We start from the raw sequence: 17,517 nt of genomic DNA, 5'->3' as shown, positions 1-17,517 counted from the left end.
ACACACACACACACACACACACACACACACACACACACACACACACACACAGCCAGGCACAGTGGCATGTGCCTAAAGTCCCAGCACTGTGGAAAGCTGAGGTGGGAGGATGCTTAAGCCCAGGAGTTCAAGACCAGCCTGGGCAACATAGCCAGACCCCTTTCTCTACAAGACATTTAAAGTATTAGCCAGGTGTGGTGGTGCACCTGCAGTCCCAGCTACTCAGGAGGCTGAGGTGGGAGGATCGCTTGAGCCCAGGAGGTCGAGGCTGTAGTGAGCCATGATCACACCACTGCTCTCCAGCCTGGGTGACAGAGCAAGACCCTGTCTCTACAAAATAAGCAAGCTAGCAAACAAAAACGTTGTCTGGGTTCAAGTGAGGATGGAACAAAGTGCCCAGACTTCCTTCTCTCTCCTGGTACTAGGACATCCCTGAGACAGCTCCAGGTCCCCTGTCTTCTCTGTCACCACCTCCTGCCTGTGCCACAGCACTCACTGTTCACCTGTTATGCCTCCTCCTGTCTCACTCAGATCCATGCTTTACATCACCCAAGAGAGATCTTCCTCAGATAGAAATCAGTCTTCCCCTCCATCTAAAATCCTTCGGTGGTTCCCATCAGCCACGGGGTTAAACCCTGAGCCCACAAGGCCCCCGAGGACCTGCCCCTACCATCTGCATGTGTGTAGAAGCCCCCGCAGCAAACACGCACTGTGTGATTTTCTCCAACTGTTGGCCCCTCCACAGACCAGGAACCCCTCAAGTCTGGGGCTGTGTTTTATTATATTTTCTGCCTCTAGCAAAAAAACAAGCTGAATGACTAGTCCCATCTTTAGATGTGTTTTTGAGAAATGAACAGAAAAAAATGCATTTAAAGGAGGCTTTGAAGGACACTCTTCTTCCTTCTGTCTTGTTCTGCTAACTAAGAACAGAAGAGTGGGAAATTGTTTCTTGGGGTGCTGGGTAGTCCTGGCACCCCATTCAGGGCCTTCCATTGGCCTCTGCAGGGGAATGGGTTCTGTGGCACTGGAAGCCCCCCAGAACACAAAGCCTCTCACAGGCAAAGCCCAGACCTTGCCCCCCAGCCACCAGAACCCTTCCAAACACAGCCACCCAGAAGCTTCTATATCTCATGAAAGAGGACGTATACACACTGGGAAGAAAAGCAGGGAATCGGTTCACAGGGATCCTTAGGAGATGATGGTACTTTCAATCCAAAAGACAGAAGTGGGTTTGCGGGCCACGCATTCAGTACTCCATACAGCAAGTCTGACAGATGCCACACTGATCACCAGCCAAGTGGCCTGGAGTGGGTCTGGCCCTAGCACCTGGCAGGAAAGAAAGGCCGCCTGTTCTGGAGGACTCTTACATCAGGTGGGACACCCCGGCTGCCGGGTCTGGCCTGGTCCTGACGCCAGCAGGTGATGGCTGCCGGTTCCCTGAAGGATATGATGAACTCAGTGCAGTCACGGCAAGGCCAGCTCTGTGCGCGACAGTTTCAGAGACACCTGAGCCACAGGCCGGGAGAAGTGGGGCCAGGGTGCGTGTTCCGCGTGAGGAACTTGCTTTGTGTGCATGTGGAATTGCTCTGTATCAGTTTTCCATGGATAAAACTCATGCAGCAAATCTTGAATCACTGAATTAGGATGAAGGGTGCTAGGGGTTCCTTATTCTCTCTACTTCGAGTTATGTTTAAAATATTCATAATTAAAATTAGGGAAATGAGAAATCTGTACTTTTTCTAAATCTTAATCATTAAAAAATCAGTGGTCAGCCGGGTGTGGTGATTCACTCCTATAATCCCAGAACTTTGGGAGGCTGAGTTGGACAGATCATTTGAGGTCAGGGGTTCGAGACCAGCCTGGCAAACATGGTGAAGCCCTGTCTCTACTAAAAATACAAAAATAAGTTGGGTGTGGTGGCACATGATCGTAATCCCAGCTGCTTGGGAGCTGAGGCAGGAGAAATCACTTGAACCCAGGAGGTAGAGGTTGCAGTGAGCTGAGATCATGCCATTGTACTCCATCCTGGGTGATGGGAGATTCCGTCTCAAAAAAAAAAAGAAAAAAAAAAATCAGGTGGTCCTCTGGGTCCCTTCTCACAGCCCCTCTTACAGAGTGACCCCAGAATTCAAGCATGTTCCCAGGCCAGGGTACCAGGCTTAAGGCCCACGCTTACCCACAGGCAAGCACAGGAGTACTTGGTCCTTCCTCCAAATTCATAGCACACTAAGGCCGAAGGCTATGTTCCATTTCAACAAGTGTGGTCAGTAGTTCAGGCAGCTCTAACGCAGAAGAGAGGAACAGCTTCTTCCTGGTCCCAGGAAGAGGACCAACGGAGCTGGCCCTGCCTGGGGCTTCTGGCCGAGGCTCTGCTGCCCTGACCTCAAGGCCTCCCTGCCATTCGTGCTGCTGAGAGCCCCTCTCCTCAAATACAGCCCAACCCTCTCTTAACCCATAGCATCCTGACTTGCAGCTGGTCTGCACAACAGAATCACTGCAGGGTGAAGAAAGTCATGCCCGGAGCCACGGAAGTCACTGGGGTGTGGGCCCAGTGAGGGTGTGTATTTAACCTTCTCAAGTAACCCTAAATTGCAGCCTGGTTTGAGACCCTCCCAGGCACATGGGGGATTGGGGGTGGGGCATGACCAGGGACCAGCTTTGCCACCCCTCCCTGCCCCACTCCCTCACCATGGCTCTTCAGTGTCCAGGACTTTTTCTCCGCCACGCTTTGCCTCCTGCAGGTTTTCCTTCCCCTGTGGGAGGCTTTGGGCACCTTCCTGATTCCCAGGTGATGTCACCGCCCCTGACCTGTGTGTCACAACCCCTGCCATGGCTGCCGACTGCAGACACGTCTATCACCTAACACATGTGCTCCAGGGGAGGAAGCCTTGCCCTGGCTTTCTCTACCACTTCCCCCCAGAACAGGCCTGCACCCACAGTGGCTTCTGGAGCCTGCGGCACCTCATAGTGATGAGCAAGCAGAGAAATGCCCAGCCTGGGAGTGGCAATACCTCCACCTGCACCTCAGGGATGGTGACACTGCTCACCTCACTCCCAGAGCAGCTATTGTCCCCGGCCCCTCTGGTGGCTCTCAGGGAGGCCCCGGGAAGACATGACCTCTTGTCAGGTACTTGTGGGCTCCCCCATTGCTGCTGGGGTGGTTCGTGCCCCTCCAAATTTCACATGTGCTCCCCGGCAAGGATGCATCAGCTAACACAGAGGCTCAGGGCTCTGCTTTGCTTGGGAATGCCTTTGCCACAGAGGGGACACTGTGGCTCAGGCTCATGCCTCTGACACTTGCATGTGTCTCTGATTTTAAAACCTATGATGAAACACATGAGGAATTGCTGGAGCACAGCGTGGACACAAAGCCCAGAAGGGGCCTTGCTGGTGGGGGTAGGGAGACTCCAGGGCCTGGGGTCCTGCCAGAGGGGGGAAGAGAGCTGCCCAGGAGGATGGGTGGCACTGGAGAACTGCCCAGGAGGATGGGTGGCACTGGGGAGCTGCCCAGGAGGATGGGTGGCACTGGGGAGGTACCCAGGAGGATAAGTGGCACTGGGGAGGTACCCAAGAGGATGGGTGGCACTGGGGAGTTGCCCAGGAGAATGGGTGGCACTGGGGAAGTGTCCAGGAGGATGGGTGGCACTGGGGAGGTACCCAGGAGGATGGGTGGCACTGGGGAGGTGCCCAGAGACTGACAATGCCCTCCCTACTGGCAGGCTCTTTGGGCAGAACCCTCAACTAAGCTGGAGACACCTAAAGCAGCAGGTGCAGGGGTCCCTTTCATCCCCCTTGACTCCATTTCTCCTTCTGGTCCTTCAGAAGAAGACAGACCTCCCTGGAAGGGCCTACCTGACACGGCTGTGGAGGGGCTGCTGGGCTCCCCGTAGCCTGCCTCGTTCACAGCCACCACCCGGAACTCGTAAGTCACTCCTTGCCGGAGCTTATCCAGGCTGAGGGTGTAGGATGTGGCACTCCGTGGGATGTCCTTCACAAACATGTCCCATAAGCCTTCATCTGTAAGAGGACAGGGAGGCAAGGGCAGAGGTTAGAAAGGTGAACTCCCAGGTGCAAGCCCCATGCACCTGCCCGGTGGGTCGGCTCGAGGCAGCCCTGATGAGGCATTGGGAGCACTGGATTCGAAGTGAGTGCTGAATGGGGATGGAGTTTCAGTTTTGCAAGTCGAAGAGCGCTCTGGGGACAAATGGTGGGATGGCTGCAGAACAATGTCAGTCTGCTCAGTGCCACTGAATTGTACACTTGAAATGGTCACAGTGACAGATGTCAGGTTATGTGTATCTTACTGCAGTAAATATGTATATGTATGATTTGTTATAAACCTCATAGATAGGAAAACATTAACAAACTTGAAATTAAAGACAGAAAACTGACATAGAAAGTTAGAAGCATATCAGTTGGGTTCTGAGGCATCTCTCTAGCCACAGAGCAAAAAAAATGTGATCAGTGAAATCTGTGATTTAAAAAAACCATGATGAGCCAGGCACAGTGGCTCACGCCTGTAATCCCAATACTTTGGGAGGCTGAGGTTATAGGAGTGTTTGAGTCCAGGAGCTGGAGACCAGCCTGGGCAACATAGGGAGACATCATCTATACAAAAGATACAAAAAATTAACCAGGGATGGTGGCGTACACCTGTGTTACTCAGGAGGCAGAAGCAGGAGGACTACTTAAGCCTGGGAGGCTGAGCTTGCAGTGAGCTGAGATTGTGCCACTGCACTCCAGCCTGGGCAAGAGAGTGAGATCCTATCTCAAAAAACAAACAAAAAAAGAGCTTTGCAATTTTTATGACTTTACATTGTGACAAGAAAGAAAAAGAGAGAGAGAAAGAAAGAAAAGAAAGAAAGAAGGAAAGAAAGAGAAAGAAAGAAAAAGAAAGAAAGAAAAGAAAGAAAGAAAGAGAAAGAAAGAAAGAAAGAAAGAAAGCAAGCAAGCAAGCAAGCAAGCAAGCAAGCAAGCAAGCAAGCAAGCAAGCAAGCAAGCGAGCCTATGGCACTATAGCATCAGAGTGAAAGGACTGCTGGAGCCTGGGGCCAGACAGCCTCTTTGTAAAGTCTGGCCTCACGAATTCAATTAGCTGTGTGACTTTACACAAAAAATGGAACTTCTCTGAGCCTTGTTTGTAGAATGGTGATAACAAAGGCATCTTCATCATAGATTTGCTTCTACTATTAAATAAGTTAATCTTTATGAAGTGTTCAGAACAGTGCCTCATACATAGTAAGTGCTGCACATGTGTTTGGCAAATAAAATATAAATTCACTTCTAAGAAGGCTGTTTGGTAAAAAAGTGGGCTCAGAGTCCAAAACGTTCATTTGAAGTAGCAATCCTTCATGAATTGTATTTGCTTTTATAGACACAAAAGCAGGAAATGTGGTGAGGGAAAACCCATTTGAATATGTGTGCACCCGTGCTGACTGCCTCATGGGCACTGAGACTGCTCTGGAAACCAACCTTATCACACACCTGGAATCATCAGGTACACTCAGATGGATTAGCCCAATGGTAAACAGGAAGAAAATTGCTATTGCATCGGTCTGTATTTGCAGAGGATTTAGACTTTGCACCAACTAAGTCCTTACAGTCACAGGTTAATGAGGAATAGACGTGAATGAGATTTTAAAGGTACTTTCTGTACCGGCAGAAAGGTAGTATAATATTGATCTTCCCTCCCTGCCTCCCTCTCTGCTTGCTTTCTCTCTTGCTCTTTCTTGCATCTCCTCTCTTCCTCTTTTCCTTTTTTTCTTTTTGATACAGGACCTTGCTCTGTCCACACAGGCTGGAGTGCAGTGGTGCAATCATAGCTCACTGCAGCCTCAACCTACTGGGCTCAAGCAATCCTCCTGCCTCAGCCTGAATAGCTGGGACTACAGGTGTCCGCCACCATGCCTGGCTAAGTTGTCAATTTTATTTTCAGTGACAGGGTCTTCTTATGTTGCCCATGCTGGGCTCAAAGTTCCAGGCTCAAGCCATCTGCCTGCCTCAGCCTCCCAAAGTGCTGGAATTATAGGCATGAGCCACTATGTCTGGCTGTTATTTCTAAATCTTCTCATTTACAGCCATTTCTCACCAAGATACTCATCACCACTAGTAATATCAGAATGGCAAGCCAGAATCTAAGCGTCTCTTCTTCCTCCTGGGATGCTGAGGCTCACACACAGAATGCTGGTTGTATGTAGTTTATGCTGGCTGAATGTGGTTTATATTGTTGTATGTGAGTTTGGCATCAGAATGGTCAGGGAAGACTCTCTAGCCATTCACTCATCCATCCATCCATCCATCCACCCATTCACCCTTCCTTCCTTTCATCCATTCATCCATCCACCCCATCCATTCATGCATTCATCCACCCATTCACCCATCCATCTATCCAATCATATATTCATTCATCCACCCACCCACTCATCTACCTACCCATCCATCCACCCAACCTTCCTTCCTTCCATCCACCCACCCACCACCTGCTCACTAATTTACCTACCCATCCATCTGCCCACCCACACTTCCTTCCTTCCAATCAACCAACCACCCAATTCCCCCCAACCCCCATTCGTCCCTCTTTGTATCCCACGGCTCTTCTCAGGGCCTAGTACAAGCCGGCTTTCAATACATAATAACCACCACTATTTGATTTACTGCTTACTGTGAGCAAGTCACTATTTGAAGGGCTTTAAATATGGAATGAATTGTATTTTTCCTCTTAAACCATAGACAATTTTATGTTGTAATAGACAATAAAGACCAAATACAGACTCTTATAAACTGGATGTTGCTTAAAGCCACTGAAATTAAGAGACTAAGAAAGTGAACGGTTTCTTCAGACTGTTCTGAGAAGGTCTGAACACCTCTGAGTGGATTCTCTGAATGCCTTTTGCATTAATGTTTCTGTAATGCTTTCCTGATTCTGAGGGAAAAAAATGATTCTTCCTTCCTCTACCATCACCTAAAGGCCACATTTTATTTTAAGCGCTCTGTCATAGCTCCAGGAATTGTGTGCATTTTTTATAATAACATTTCAAAATATTGATACAGAATCTTAATGCAGAACGATTTATTTAGCAGTCCATTTACACTCAAAAATGTTGGGGGAGGGGAAATGTCATACCGGGAGAATTTCCTTCTGAATTAACAGAAGAAAATGTCCCCATTTTTATTCTGCTTAATTCTGCCTTTCCCAAATTAGCATGTTTTCCACTCCAGCTATAATTCACCAGGCTACTTATCCCGTACTAATATTTACACCGTGATCACGAGTGGGGAAGAGAAAATTTGGCAGCTGGTAAGGCATCCACTCTGTTTCTCAACTGTGGATTGTTTTTCTAATTTGTATTATGCTGTTAAATATCTCAATAAATCAATGATGGAAAAAAGTATTGCTACAAATTAGAGGGAAAATAACATTACAGAACTATTAGCAAAAATGAGATTTGTGCAACCGAATTTTCCATGCTCCAGGACAGCGCCTGGATTTCCATCTCAGTCTACACTGCAAGGACAGCAGGGCCTTATCCTTCTGAAAGGCAATTCTGGGCACACAGTCAGCTGCTTGTCAATCAACCCGCTGGGATGCCCGGAAGAGCCAGCCAGGCTTCTCTTCCCCACTGAACGAGCTGTGTCGCCATCATAGGAAAAGCAACGCACAGCTGGAAGAGCATAGTGACGGCCCCTGGAAAGCCGCATCCCTGGATAATCAATCCCCCAAAATGACTGAGGCCCAGGCTTTGAACTTCCTGCAGGTAATGCCCACCTTTGGCTGGACCTACCACCTGATGTCTGAGGAGGGAGGAGGTGCCTGGGAGGTGGTGGGTGACTGCAAATCACACTTGTCTATAAGGCTTGGTCCTTCCTTCCTGGCTGCCTGAAAGAACACTTTCCTGGACTCTTGCTACTAAAACACCATGGGAGAGATACCACTAAGAAAGCAGGAAACCACTGAGACAGGGACTTTGCAAAAAAGTCCTAAAGAAGCCACGCTGTCACCACAACCTCAAATCCTGTCCACCTCAGAAAGAAGGATGAGTGGGAAAAAGCAAGAGCCAATTCAGCTCCCCATTGAGGCTGCTGTTCTTTAAAGAATATAAACTATTCATCTTCATTTTTTACAGTGTTATTTGTCCACTTAAACAAGGGAAGTGGCTAATATTGGAGAAACTTGAGAAAAGAAAACTTTTCCATAGAAATAGGTTTTGCTATCCACTCATGCTTGTTTCCAGCCGACAGAATGAGTCAGCTGTTAGCTTCTGGTGCCAGCATCTCCCCCGCCCAAATGGTAGAAGGCACATCTGTTCCCAGACAATGTCCTAATACACCCGGAAACATGATCACCTCTTTCTGAATTGAGCCGGAGCCCAGCGCAGCACGTCCAAGGGTCTGCACTCAATTTATCCCTCCAACGCCCAGAACAGAGCTGTGTGCTGCAGGTGGTATTAGGGCCGACGTCATGCCAATACAAAAGTTTGATTTCATGGACAATTAAACAGGGTCTCCATGCTGAATGAAACTGTCATTCACCACCCAAGATTGCTGGTTCCACTGACTCACACAACCAACCGCTTGACTGTCAGCCTGCAGCTCAGAGCAAATGCAAGCCTGTCAGCTGTTTATTCGTAAATACTGCCATTTCTCTTTGTATAAATGGTCAATCCAGGTTACAAATTTTACTGAAGCAGGTGGGGCTTAAACAAGAGGCTAAATATATCTGATTTAAAAAAAAAAAAGGCAAGTTACCTTCCATCCAATGCTCATTCAAGGCAGGAGACAAAATGCATTGCATGTTAAGATGAGGAAGAAAGACAGCTGGTGATGGGGGCTGACCCCAGGAAGAAGTGGGAAGCAGAGCTGACAAGCTGTCAGAAATGTGCTTATGAAAAAGACAGGCAGTGAATGAGAGGACTGTGGTGCATCAGAGCCACAGCAGCAGCCCCTCTTGCTGAAACTGCTGACGTGGAACTTCTATGGATGTCAAACCTTCAGAGAAATACTGATTTTCTTCCTTATACACTTGAAAACTCCAGTCGCCAAAGACTGAAATTGAACAAAATCAGTGGAGAGGGAACTGGGAATTCCCCAGGGTGACTACCAGTGGACAGTGGTCCAGGTGTCCGGCTGGGGTGTGTCCCCATCAGGCACGGGGCCTGTCCTCCAGCCACCAGCCCTCGTATCTGGGCTAAATACGTTATTTGAGGAAAAAAACAGCAATACAATGTCTGCCTGCATTGGGTACTTTCTAAATATGTATTTCATGGCTGCTTTGGAGAGGAAAATATATTTATAGTTCCTTTAGTGTCATTCCAGTCTATTGTGTAAATATGTAAATGAGGCTTCATGATCTACACAGTAAAATGCCTTAGAATAATCTGTGTAAATAAATCATCTGCATATGCCCAGTGCATCGTTTCCAGTGCCTTCCGGGGAGCTTTGCTACACTGATTTGGAGGAAACCTACACACAGCCAGAGAAATGAACGTGTCGGCCAGGCCGTGCTGGCGGATGCTGATGGCAATGTCCTTGGGCCCACACTCACGGAGCGCCCTCTCCAGGAGTAAGAGGTGATCTGTGCTCTAGCCTGGTGCTAATTTCATTAGCTGCTGCCTGGTTCTGCCTCTCCACATGACCACAGCAACAAGGGCTATGCAGTAGAACCTGCAGGGGTGGAAGGAAGGATGGGGGTGGGAGGCCAGGATGCTGCACTACCATCTACCCAGACTGCCCAGGTCCACTGGCCACTTTCTCCAAAGCAGCAACAAAGCTGATGAGTGGCTTGTCTCCCAGTGGCAAGGCAGAGACTCAGCTGGATACAGAGACATCAGGCCGAGCCGACCACGTGGGTCACAGGGTCTGCCTGGCACTGAGTGCTCATCTCCCAGACACCCAGTGGTGAGGCCCCTGCATGGCCCCTCCCAATACAAACCAGGGTCCATTCATTGTACCTCAAGCAAACCACTCCCTGCCTGGAGAACGTCTTGCCAGGGAGCTTCGGTGGGGAAAATGAGATGATACAGCATTTAATGTTTTGTGTAATGAGGCCTGTAATAGACGACAGCTGAGATCCAAAGCCCTCAGGTACCAGCAAGGTGTTTAAATACTGACAATCCATAAAGCGTTTCATTTGCTGAGCTGCTGCTAGCCTTAGTCATGGAAGGGAGGGGGTGTCTTTCGAAACCTCCCATGAAAGACCACGGGTCGGAAGTTCCCTTCATGATCTGAAAGGGAGACCGTTGGCGACCTGCTTTTGAATGTCTGGTAGCCAGGCAGAAGTAAGTGCAAGGTCTCTGCCCTTGCTGAAAAAGCCAGCGTCTTCCTGGTCAGTCTATTGTCATGTCTTGCTCCCCTGAAGGTCAGTTTCCACGCTCTGGCTCCAACCCTGCTGAGCTCAGTCTCAGCTGACTTCAGAAGCTTCTCCATGTTCGGGCAGACCCCTCCAAGCCGTGGACCCAGAGTGAAGCCCTGCCTGGATGACACACCAATTACTTCTTATTCACACAGCCTGCCAGACTCCCTGGGCTGCATCAGTAACCAACAGGCGCCCTGTTCCTTTTGTGACGGCAAGTGAAGCAGCACGTGAGCACCCGAGGAGAAAGTAAAGGGCTCCCCTGGCAAGCATGAGAACCAAAGCCTTGTCCCTTCTTCGAAAATGCCGAGATGTGTTCATAGCATGAAGAGGCTAAGCCCAGGTACCTGTGCCCGGCTGGTGCTGCCCCATCTCACAGGCTAGTCTCCCACACAAGAGTGCTCAAAGACACATTGGTGTGCTTGACAGAGCAGGCTGAGGATGGGCATCCATGGCTTTTTAAATGATTACTTTAAGCTAAACATATGATTTTGAGGTAGTTGAAGAGTCCCATGTGGTTGTAAGAAAAAACAGAGAGTAAATCCACATGTCCTTCACCCAATTTCTCCCAATGGTAACATCCTGCAGAACTGTGCTGCCATCTCACAACTGGGTCATGGGCAGGGGTGCGGATGAGATGCACGACGTTCCTTCTGTGGCCCTGTGACAGTCACACGTCTGCTGGCGTCCTTCATCTCTACTCAGGAAGGCAGGCGTTCAGCAGGGAGGAAGTTGCATAGCCAGGCCCTTCTGTGGTTTTCTGGTGCAGGTGTCTTTTTTTTTTTTGAGGCAGAGTCTTGCTCTGTCACCCAGGCTAGAGTGCAGTGGTACGATCTTGGTTCATCGCAACCTCTGCCTCTTGGGTTCAAGTGATCCTCCTGCCTCAGCCTCCCGAGTAGCTCGGAATACAGATGCACGCCACCATGCCCGGCTAATTTTTTTGTATTTTTAGTAGAGATGGGGTATCACCATGTTGGTCAGGCTGGTCTGGAACTCCTGACCTCAAGTGATCCACCTGCCTCGGCCTCCCAAAGTGCCGGGATTGATTACAGGTGTCTTAATCTGCCCTTGGCGCCATGGGTCCCTGTGGTGATCTGTTGGCTCAAGGATACTTTCTCAGAATGGTTGAGATGCATAAAGAAAAACTGAAAAGGAAACTAATTGTACTGGTGATATGGCTTGTCTCTGTATCCCCACCCAAATCTCCTGTTGAATTGTGATCCCCAGGGTTGGTGGAGGGTCCTGGTGGGAGGTGCTTTGGACCCTGGGGGTGGGTTTCTCACGAATGGTTAAGGACCATCTTTGGTGCTGTTCTCATAACAGGGAGTGACTTCTCAGGAGACCTGGCTGTTTAAAAGTGTGTGGCACCTCCCCCCCACTCTCTTCCTCCTGCCTTGGCCGTGTGGCGTGCTGGCTCCCTGTTCACCTTCCAGCATGACTGGAAGCTTCCTGGGGCCTCTCCGGAAGCAGAAGCCACCATGTCTCCTGTACAGCCTGCAGAATTGTGAGCCAATTTAAACTTCTTTTCTTTATAAATTACTCAGTCTCAGACATTTCTTTACGGCAATGCGAGAAGGAGTCATACGCCTGGTAATGCCTACAATCACCTGAAGGCATCTGCAGGTTCCTGGTAGCCCATGTCTCCAGGTAATGCTGGAGGCGTGGATTACGGGTGATTTTTGGTGATGCTGGAGGCATGGATTATGGGTGGTTTTCTTTACACTACTTGTTGGGCAACGCCATTCCTTGGAAGACGTGTAAAGAGCTGGGTTTAGGTGACTTGTAACACCGTTATCCCAGCGCAACTCAAAAATCTACGCTTCATCGACTCATTAGCTGACAAGGTCCAGCAGAGAGTCTACAAATGACTGTGATTTCAACGTAATGACACATCTAAACAGCATCATGAAATAGCTGCAATGGCTGGGAAGTTATATGAAAGTATTGCTGGGAGTCTCACAGGTCCTGCTATTAGTTATGTAGTTTCTTAGCTACTAGTATGCGTTGCATTCTGTCCCTGCCCCCTACTGCAAACTCATATGTTGAAGTCCTGACCTCCAGTACCTCTGAATGACCTTATTTGCAATAGGGAAGCTGTGGATATAATTAGTTAGGATGACATCCTGCTGGAGTATGTGGGTCCCTAGTCTAGTATGACTGGTGTCCTCATAAAAGCTAAAACCGAGACACAGACACACATACAGGCAGATCACCATGGGACCGTGACACCAGAGATGGGTAAAGCACCTGTCAGCCCAGGATCGCCCAGGATGGCTTGTAACTACCAGAAGCTGGGGGAGACGTTATAGGAAACAGATCCTCCCTCACAGCCTCAGGAGGAGGAACCCGCCCTGCAGCCACCTTGACTGTGGACTTCTGGCCTCCAGAACTGTCAGTCAACCCATGCCTGTCATTGAGTCCTCCTAGTTTGTGGGACTTTGCTACAGCAGCCTGGGCAAATGAAAGAGCCTACACACATAATTAAAGGAAATGCCAAATCCAGTTAGAGGTCAGTGAAAATGAACTGTGTTATTTTCCCCATCTAAGCTCACGGATCTGCTGAGTTCTATTGATGAACCTCTTGATGGGCTGGAAGAGTTGATGAAGAAATGAGTGCTTTCCCTGGATGTGGGGAGGAAAGTGTCTGAAATGTTTTTTTTTTTTTTTTTTTTTTTTTTTGGAGACAGAGTCTTGCTCTGTCACCAGGTTACAGTGCAGTGGTGTGATCTCGGCTCACTGCAACCTTCACCTCCTGGGCTGCAGCAGTTCTCCTGCCTCAGCCTCCTGAGTAGCTGGGACTACAGGTATGCACCACCACACCCAGCAAATTTTTGATTTTTAGTAGACAGGCTTTCATTATGTTGGCCAGGATGGTCTCGACCTCTTGACCTCATGATCCACCTGCCTTGCCCTCCCAAAGTGCTGGGATTACAGGCATGAGCCATTGTACCCGGCTGAAATGGTTTCTTAAGTCTGGGCTGCTCCCTGCCACTGGCCTGCTCCCCCTTGGCCTCAGTTTGGCCCCAGACCCCACACTTCTCAGCTCTTGTCAATCTCCGAAAGTGCTCTTGAATGAAAGAGCAAAGGGCCAGCTGGCTGTGCTAGGGGCCATGGGCTTTCACAGGTAATGACCACAGGAGACCCCTGCCAAACTCACATCCTTCACCAACTCAAGACCCTCTGCTTCCACAACAAGACAGGTACCATGCTCAAAAGATATTCTCAGGGTCTGCCAGTTGAGCGTGTCTGGATTTCTTAATTATTGAGCCAAAGAAATGTTTACATTGCCTTTGAGTAGAGACTTTTTCATGCTTATGCACTACGTTTCTCCTTAGAAGTTTCTAGAAGGCGGCAGGGCTCGGTGGCTCATGCCCGAAATCCCAGCACTTTGGGAGGCCTAGGCAGGTGGATCACTTGAGGTGAGGAGTTTGGCCAACATGGTGACACCCCCTCTCTACTAAAAATATAAAAATTAGCCAGGCGTGATGGTGGGTGCCTATAATGCCAGCTACTCAGGAGGCTGAGGCAGGAGAACTGCTTGAACCTGGGAGGCCAAGGTTTGCAGGGATCTGAGATCGTCCCACTGCCCTCTAGCCTGGGTGAGAAAGCGAGACACCATCTCAAAAAAAAAAAAAAAGTTTCTAGAAGGCACTTGTAACTATCTTTCAAAAGCAATTTGGTGGGAGAGGTGGGAACGTCTGTCCTGACACAGTGACAGATGTAACTTTGGGGTCTTTCCTTGTGGTCTAATAGCCTCTTTAAATATTAGACTAAAGCAGTTCCTAGCACTGCGGTCCATGTGGTGGGCGGGGTTTGATGGTTTGCTTCCTGAATAGCATCCCTGACACATCACATATTTTCATGGTCAGATGTTCATGATTAACTGCGCAACTATCTGAAGGTCATATTGAAGCTGTTCTGTGTTCTCTGTGTTAGATGATACCCTCTAGCTCCAAGCAGTAATATCTGACGCAACCGATCAGAAACCCATTTTCCAATAATGCCCATCCTTAGTTATTAAAGTCAAATGGAAGGAAGGGTGAAAAAAGGCCCTTTGGGTGAATAGGGTTGGAAATGGATCTTAGACCTCATTTTTGGAAGCCTAAAAAATGAAGCCAATGATATGTCAGTTTCACTATTAATAAGAATCTTCATATTATCAGAAACAAGCACGACTCCATCTCAGCTGCATTTAGAACCCTGAGATTAGTCCCTGAAAACACTCATGGATGAGTTAGAAAATGCCTTTTCGTGTCCGTAAGTTCTCATTCACCTATTTCTAGGAATAACCATTATCATCCTAAGTAAGTGTTCTGGGGCTAAAACATTCCAAATCGAGTGCCCTTAAGGTTATCAGCACAGCTGTCACTATGAAAACTGGAAGGAGTTGAGTGAGCAATGATCATCATCTTTCGCCAAAACTGCCCTCTTTCTCTCAGCTTTGTTGGAGAAAATGCCGAAAGAGAAAGGGATGGAAGCCCCTGACAATCTCAGAAGCATCACTGTCAGCTGGGCTGAGACCCCGTTTATGGGGCCTGCCACCCTTACCTGAGGGCCGGGCCTCGATGACGTAGCCTGTGGTGGGTGTGTCGCCGGCATGTCCCTCTGTCCATTGCAAGGTCAGCTCAGAGGCAGACTTGGTGACCAGAACATCTCTAGGGGACCCCGGGGACCCTGCGGGATAAAGAAGAGGTTAGGCATCAGCCCTGCGGTGGGGGGCTCACATCCCACCATGTAAGATTTCAGTGGCAGTCAGATTGGTTGAGGCTGCAGAGCGTCTGGGCAGATTACTTAACCTCACGCAGCCATGGTTTTCCATCTTAAAATCAGGGAGGCAAGGTCGGGCATAGTGGCTTACACCTGTAATCCCAGCACTCTGGGAGGCCAAGGTGGGTGGATCACCTGAGGTCGGGAGTTTGAGACCACCCTGACCAATATGGAGAAACCCTGTCTCTACTGAAAATGCAAAATTAGCTGGGCATGGTGGTGCATGCCTGTAATTCCAGCTACTCGGGAGGCTGAGGCAGGAGAATCACTTGAACTCAGGAGGCAGAGATTGCAGTGAGCCGAGATCGTGCCATTGCACTCCAGCCTGGGCAACAAGAGTGAAACTCCATCTCAAAAGCAAGCAAACAAACAAACAGAAACAGGGAGGCAAGGCAGGGCATGGTGGCTCATGCATGTAATCCCAGCACTTTGGGAGGCTGAGACACGTGGATCACTTGAGCCCAGGAGTTTGAGACCAGCCTGGGCAAAATGGTGAAAACCCATCTCTACAAAGTAAAAAAAAAAAATTAGCCAGGTGTGGTGGTGCATGCCTGTAGCCAAGCTACTTGGGAAGCTAAGGTGGGGGGATTGCTTGAGTCCAGGGAGGCTGAGGCTGCAGTGAGCTGATCAGATCGTGCCACTGCTCTCCAGCCTGGGTGACAGAGTGAGACCCTGTCTCAAAAAGCAAATAGCAACAAAACCTGAAGAGGGCGTGAAAGAGCTGACGCCTGCAGGGCGCCCTGCACTGTGCCTGCGACTCAGCCGCACTCCCTGGACGCTGGTTCTGCTGCCCACGCCTGCATGTCTTTAAACAATGAGCAGGACAGCTAGGTAAGGAGGAGGTTACATGGTTCTTCTCCGTGACCTGGAAAACTTTAACGTTTTCTGATTTATTTCAGATAGCAAACTCAGTTATTGTTCTCTTAAGATTTCTCCAAAAAACAAACACTTTACGTGCTTAATATTTAAGAATTTGCTCACATATGTAACAAGAGAGGTTAGACACCAGCCTTGGGGGGGCTCACATCCCACTGTGAGAGATTTCACAGTGGGGGTCAGATCGGTTGAGGCTGCAGAGCATCTGGACAGGTTACTTAACCTCACATGGCCATGGTTTTTCATCTTAAAAATAGGGAGGCAAGGCCGGGCGTGGTGGCTCATGCTTGCCATCCCAGCACTTTGGGAGGCTGAGAGAGGTGGGCACAGTGTGGGGCACCCTGCATGAGTCATGCCCAACGTCTCTTTCCACCTGCAAAGTCCATGTTGACATGTCCTTTTGAAGACTTCCATGTTGTCCAGACATCCGTCAGTTTAAGCCAGCTTTCAGCCACCAGCACTGCCTTACTGAGCATGTAGATGGATCCCAGCTCAGTGAAGCAGGAGGCGGGAAGCTAAAGTTGCAATTGACACCGTCTGCCCCTGGAGTCCCACTTACCCTCGGCTGGCCCAGCTGTGACATTGGCTTGGAGCTCAGGCCCGTAGGTGATGGTCCGAGCTTGGACACGGAAGAAATAGGTCACCCCTTTGGTGAGGTCCCGCACCTTCAGCCAGCGCTGCCAGTTCCCTCTCACTTCCACGGTCACCACCTTGCTCACCCCTGCAGCCACCAGAAGCAAAGGAAAGAAAGGGGCTCAGCTTGGAGAAGCAGCCATGCACCGTCTGTTCCGTTGTGATAACAGGGCACGCGGTCCCCGCAGTTTGCTAAGGAAGTATTTCTTACAATTAGGAGGAGTTTACGTGGTGATAATAGCCAATTTTCAGCACAGATAAGCGTAATTAGAGCTTAAGCTTGATAAGTGGGTGCTGACAAAAGAACTGAGGCTTACAACACAAAAGGGGGAGGCTACCATCTGAGGAATGATGCCAGGGAGGAGCAGAGGAGGGGGTGATGGTCCTGCTTGTCTCCAGGTTGGACACTTCGGGGAATGTCCCTTCCCACTTGGCTCTGAGCTGTGCAAAGTCTGGTGTCACTTCCATGGTGACTGCAAGCTTCCTGACACAGTCACGAGTGAGGGAAGTAATATGGTTTGCCTGTGTCCCCACCCAAACCTCATCTTGAATTGTAATAATCCCCCTGGGTCAAGGGTGGGGCCAGGTGGAGTTAATTGGATCATGGGGGCAGTTTCTCCTACACTAGTCTCATGGTAGTGAACAAGTCTCATGAGATCTGATGGTTTTAGAAATGGGAGGTTCTTCACACATACTCTCTTGCCTGCTGCCATGTAAGACGTGACTTTGCTTCTCCTTTGCCTTCCACTATGATTGTGAGGCCTCCCCAGCCATGTGGAACTGTGAATCCATTAAACCTCTATCCTTTATAAATTACCCAGTCTAGGGTATGTCTTTATTAACAGTGTGAGAACAGATTAATACAGGGAGAGTATAAAAGACGCAGGAAGATA

The 17,517-nt window shown here is 49.2% G+C and overlaps 1 protein-coding gene across 3 annotated transcripts in view; it reads right to left on the bottom strand.

Annotated features, from left to right (window-relative positions):
- SDK1 (sidekick cell adhesion molecule 1) overlaps positions 1–17,517 on the bottom strand; it is a 978,776-nt gene that overhangs the window by 26,614 nt on the left and 934,645 nt on the right. For all 3 annotated transcript variants that reach the window (XM_032259651.1, XM_032259652.1, XM_032259653.1), the window contains 3 exons: positions 16,551–16,712; positions 14,897–15,022; positions 3,853–4,017 (listed from right to left, as the gene is read on the bottom strand). In XM_032259651.1, the coding sequence (XP_032115542.1) occupies positions 3,853–4,017; positions 14,897–15,022; positions 16,551–16,712 (453 nt within the window). The remainder of the gene's footprint in view (positions 1–3,852; positions 4,018–14,896; positions 15,023–16,550; positions 16,713–17,517) is intronic.

Source organism: Sapajus apella, unplaced genomic scaffold, assembly GCF_009761245.1.
Source record: "Sapajus apella isolate SASKATOON/1434 unplaced genomic scaffold, GSC_monkey_1.0 scaffold110, whole genome shotgun sequence".
NCBI classification, from domain to species: domain Eukaryota; kingdom Metazoa; phylum Chordata; class Mammalia; order Primates; family Cebidae; genus Sapajus; species Sapajus apella.
This window is presented reverse-complemented; position numbering and strand designations above follow the sequence as displayed.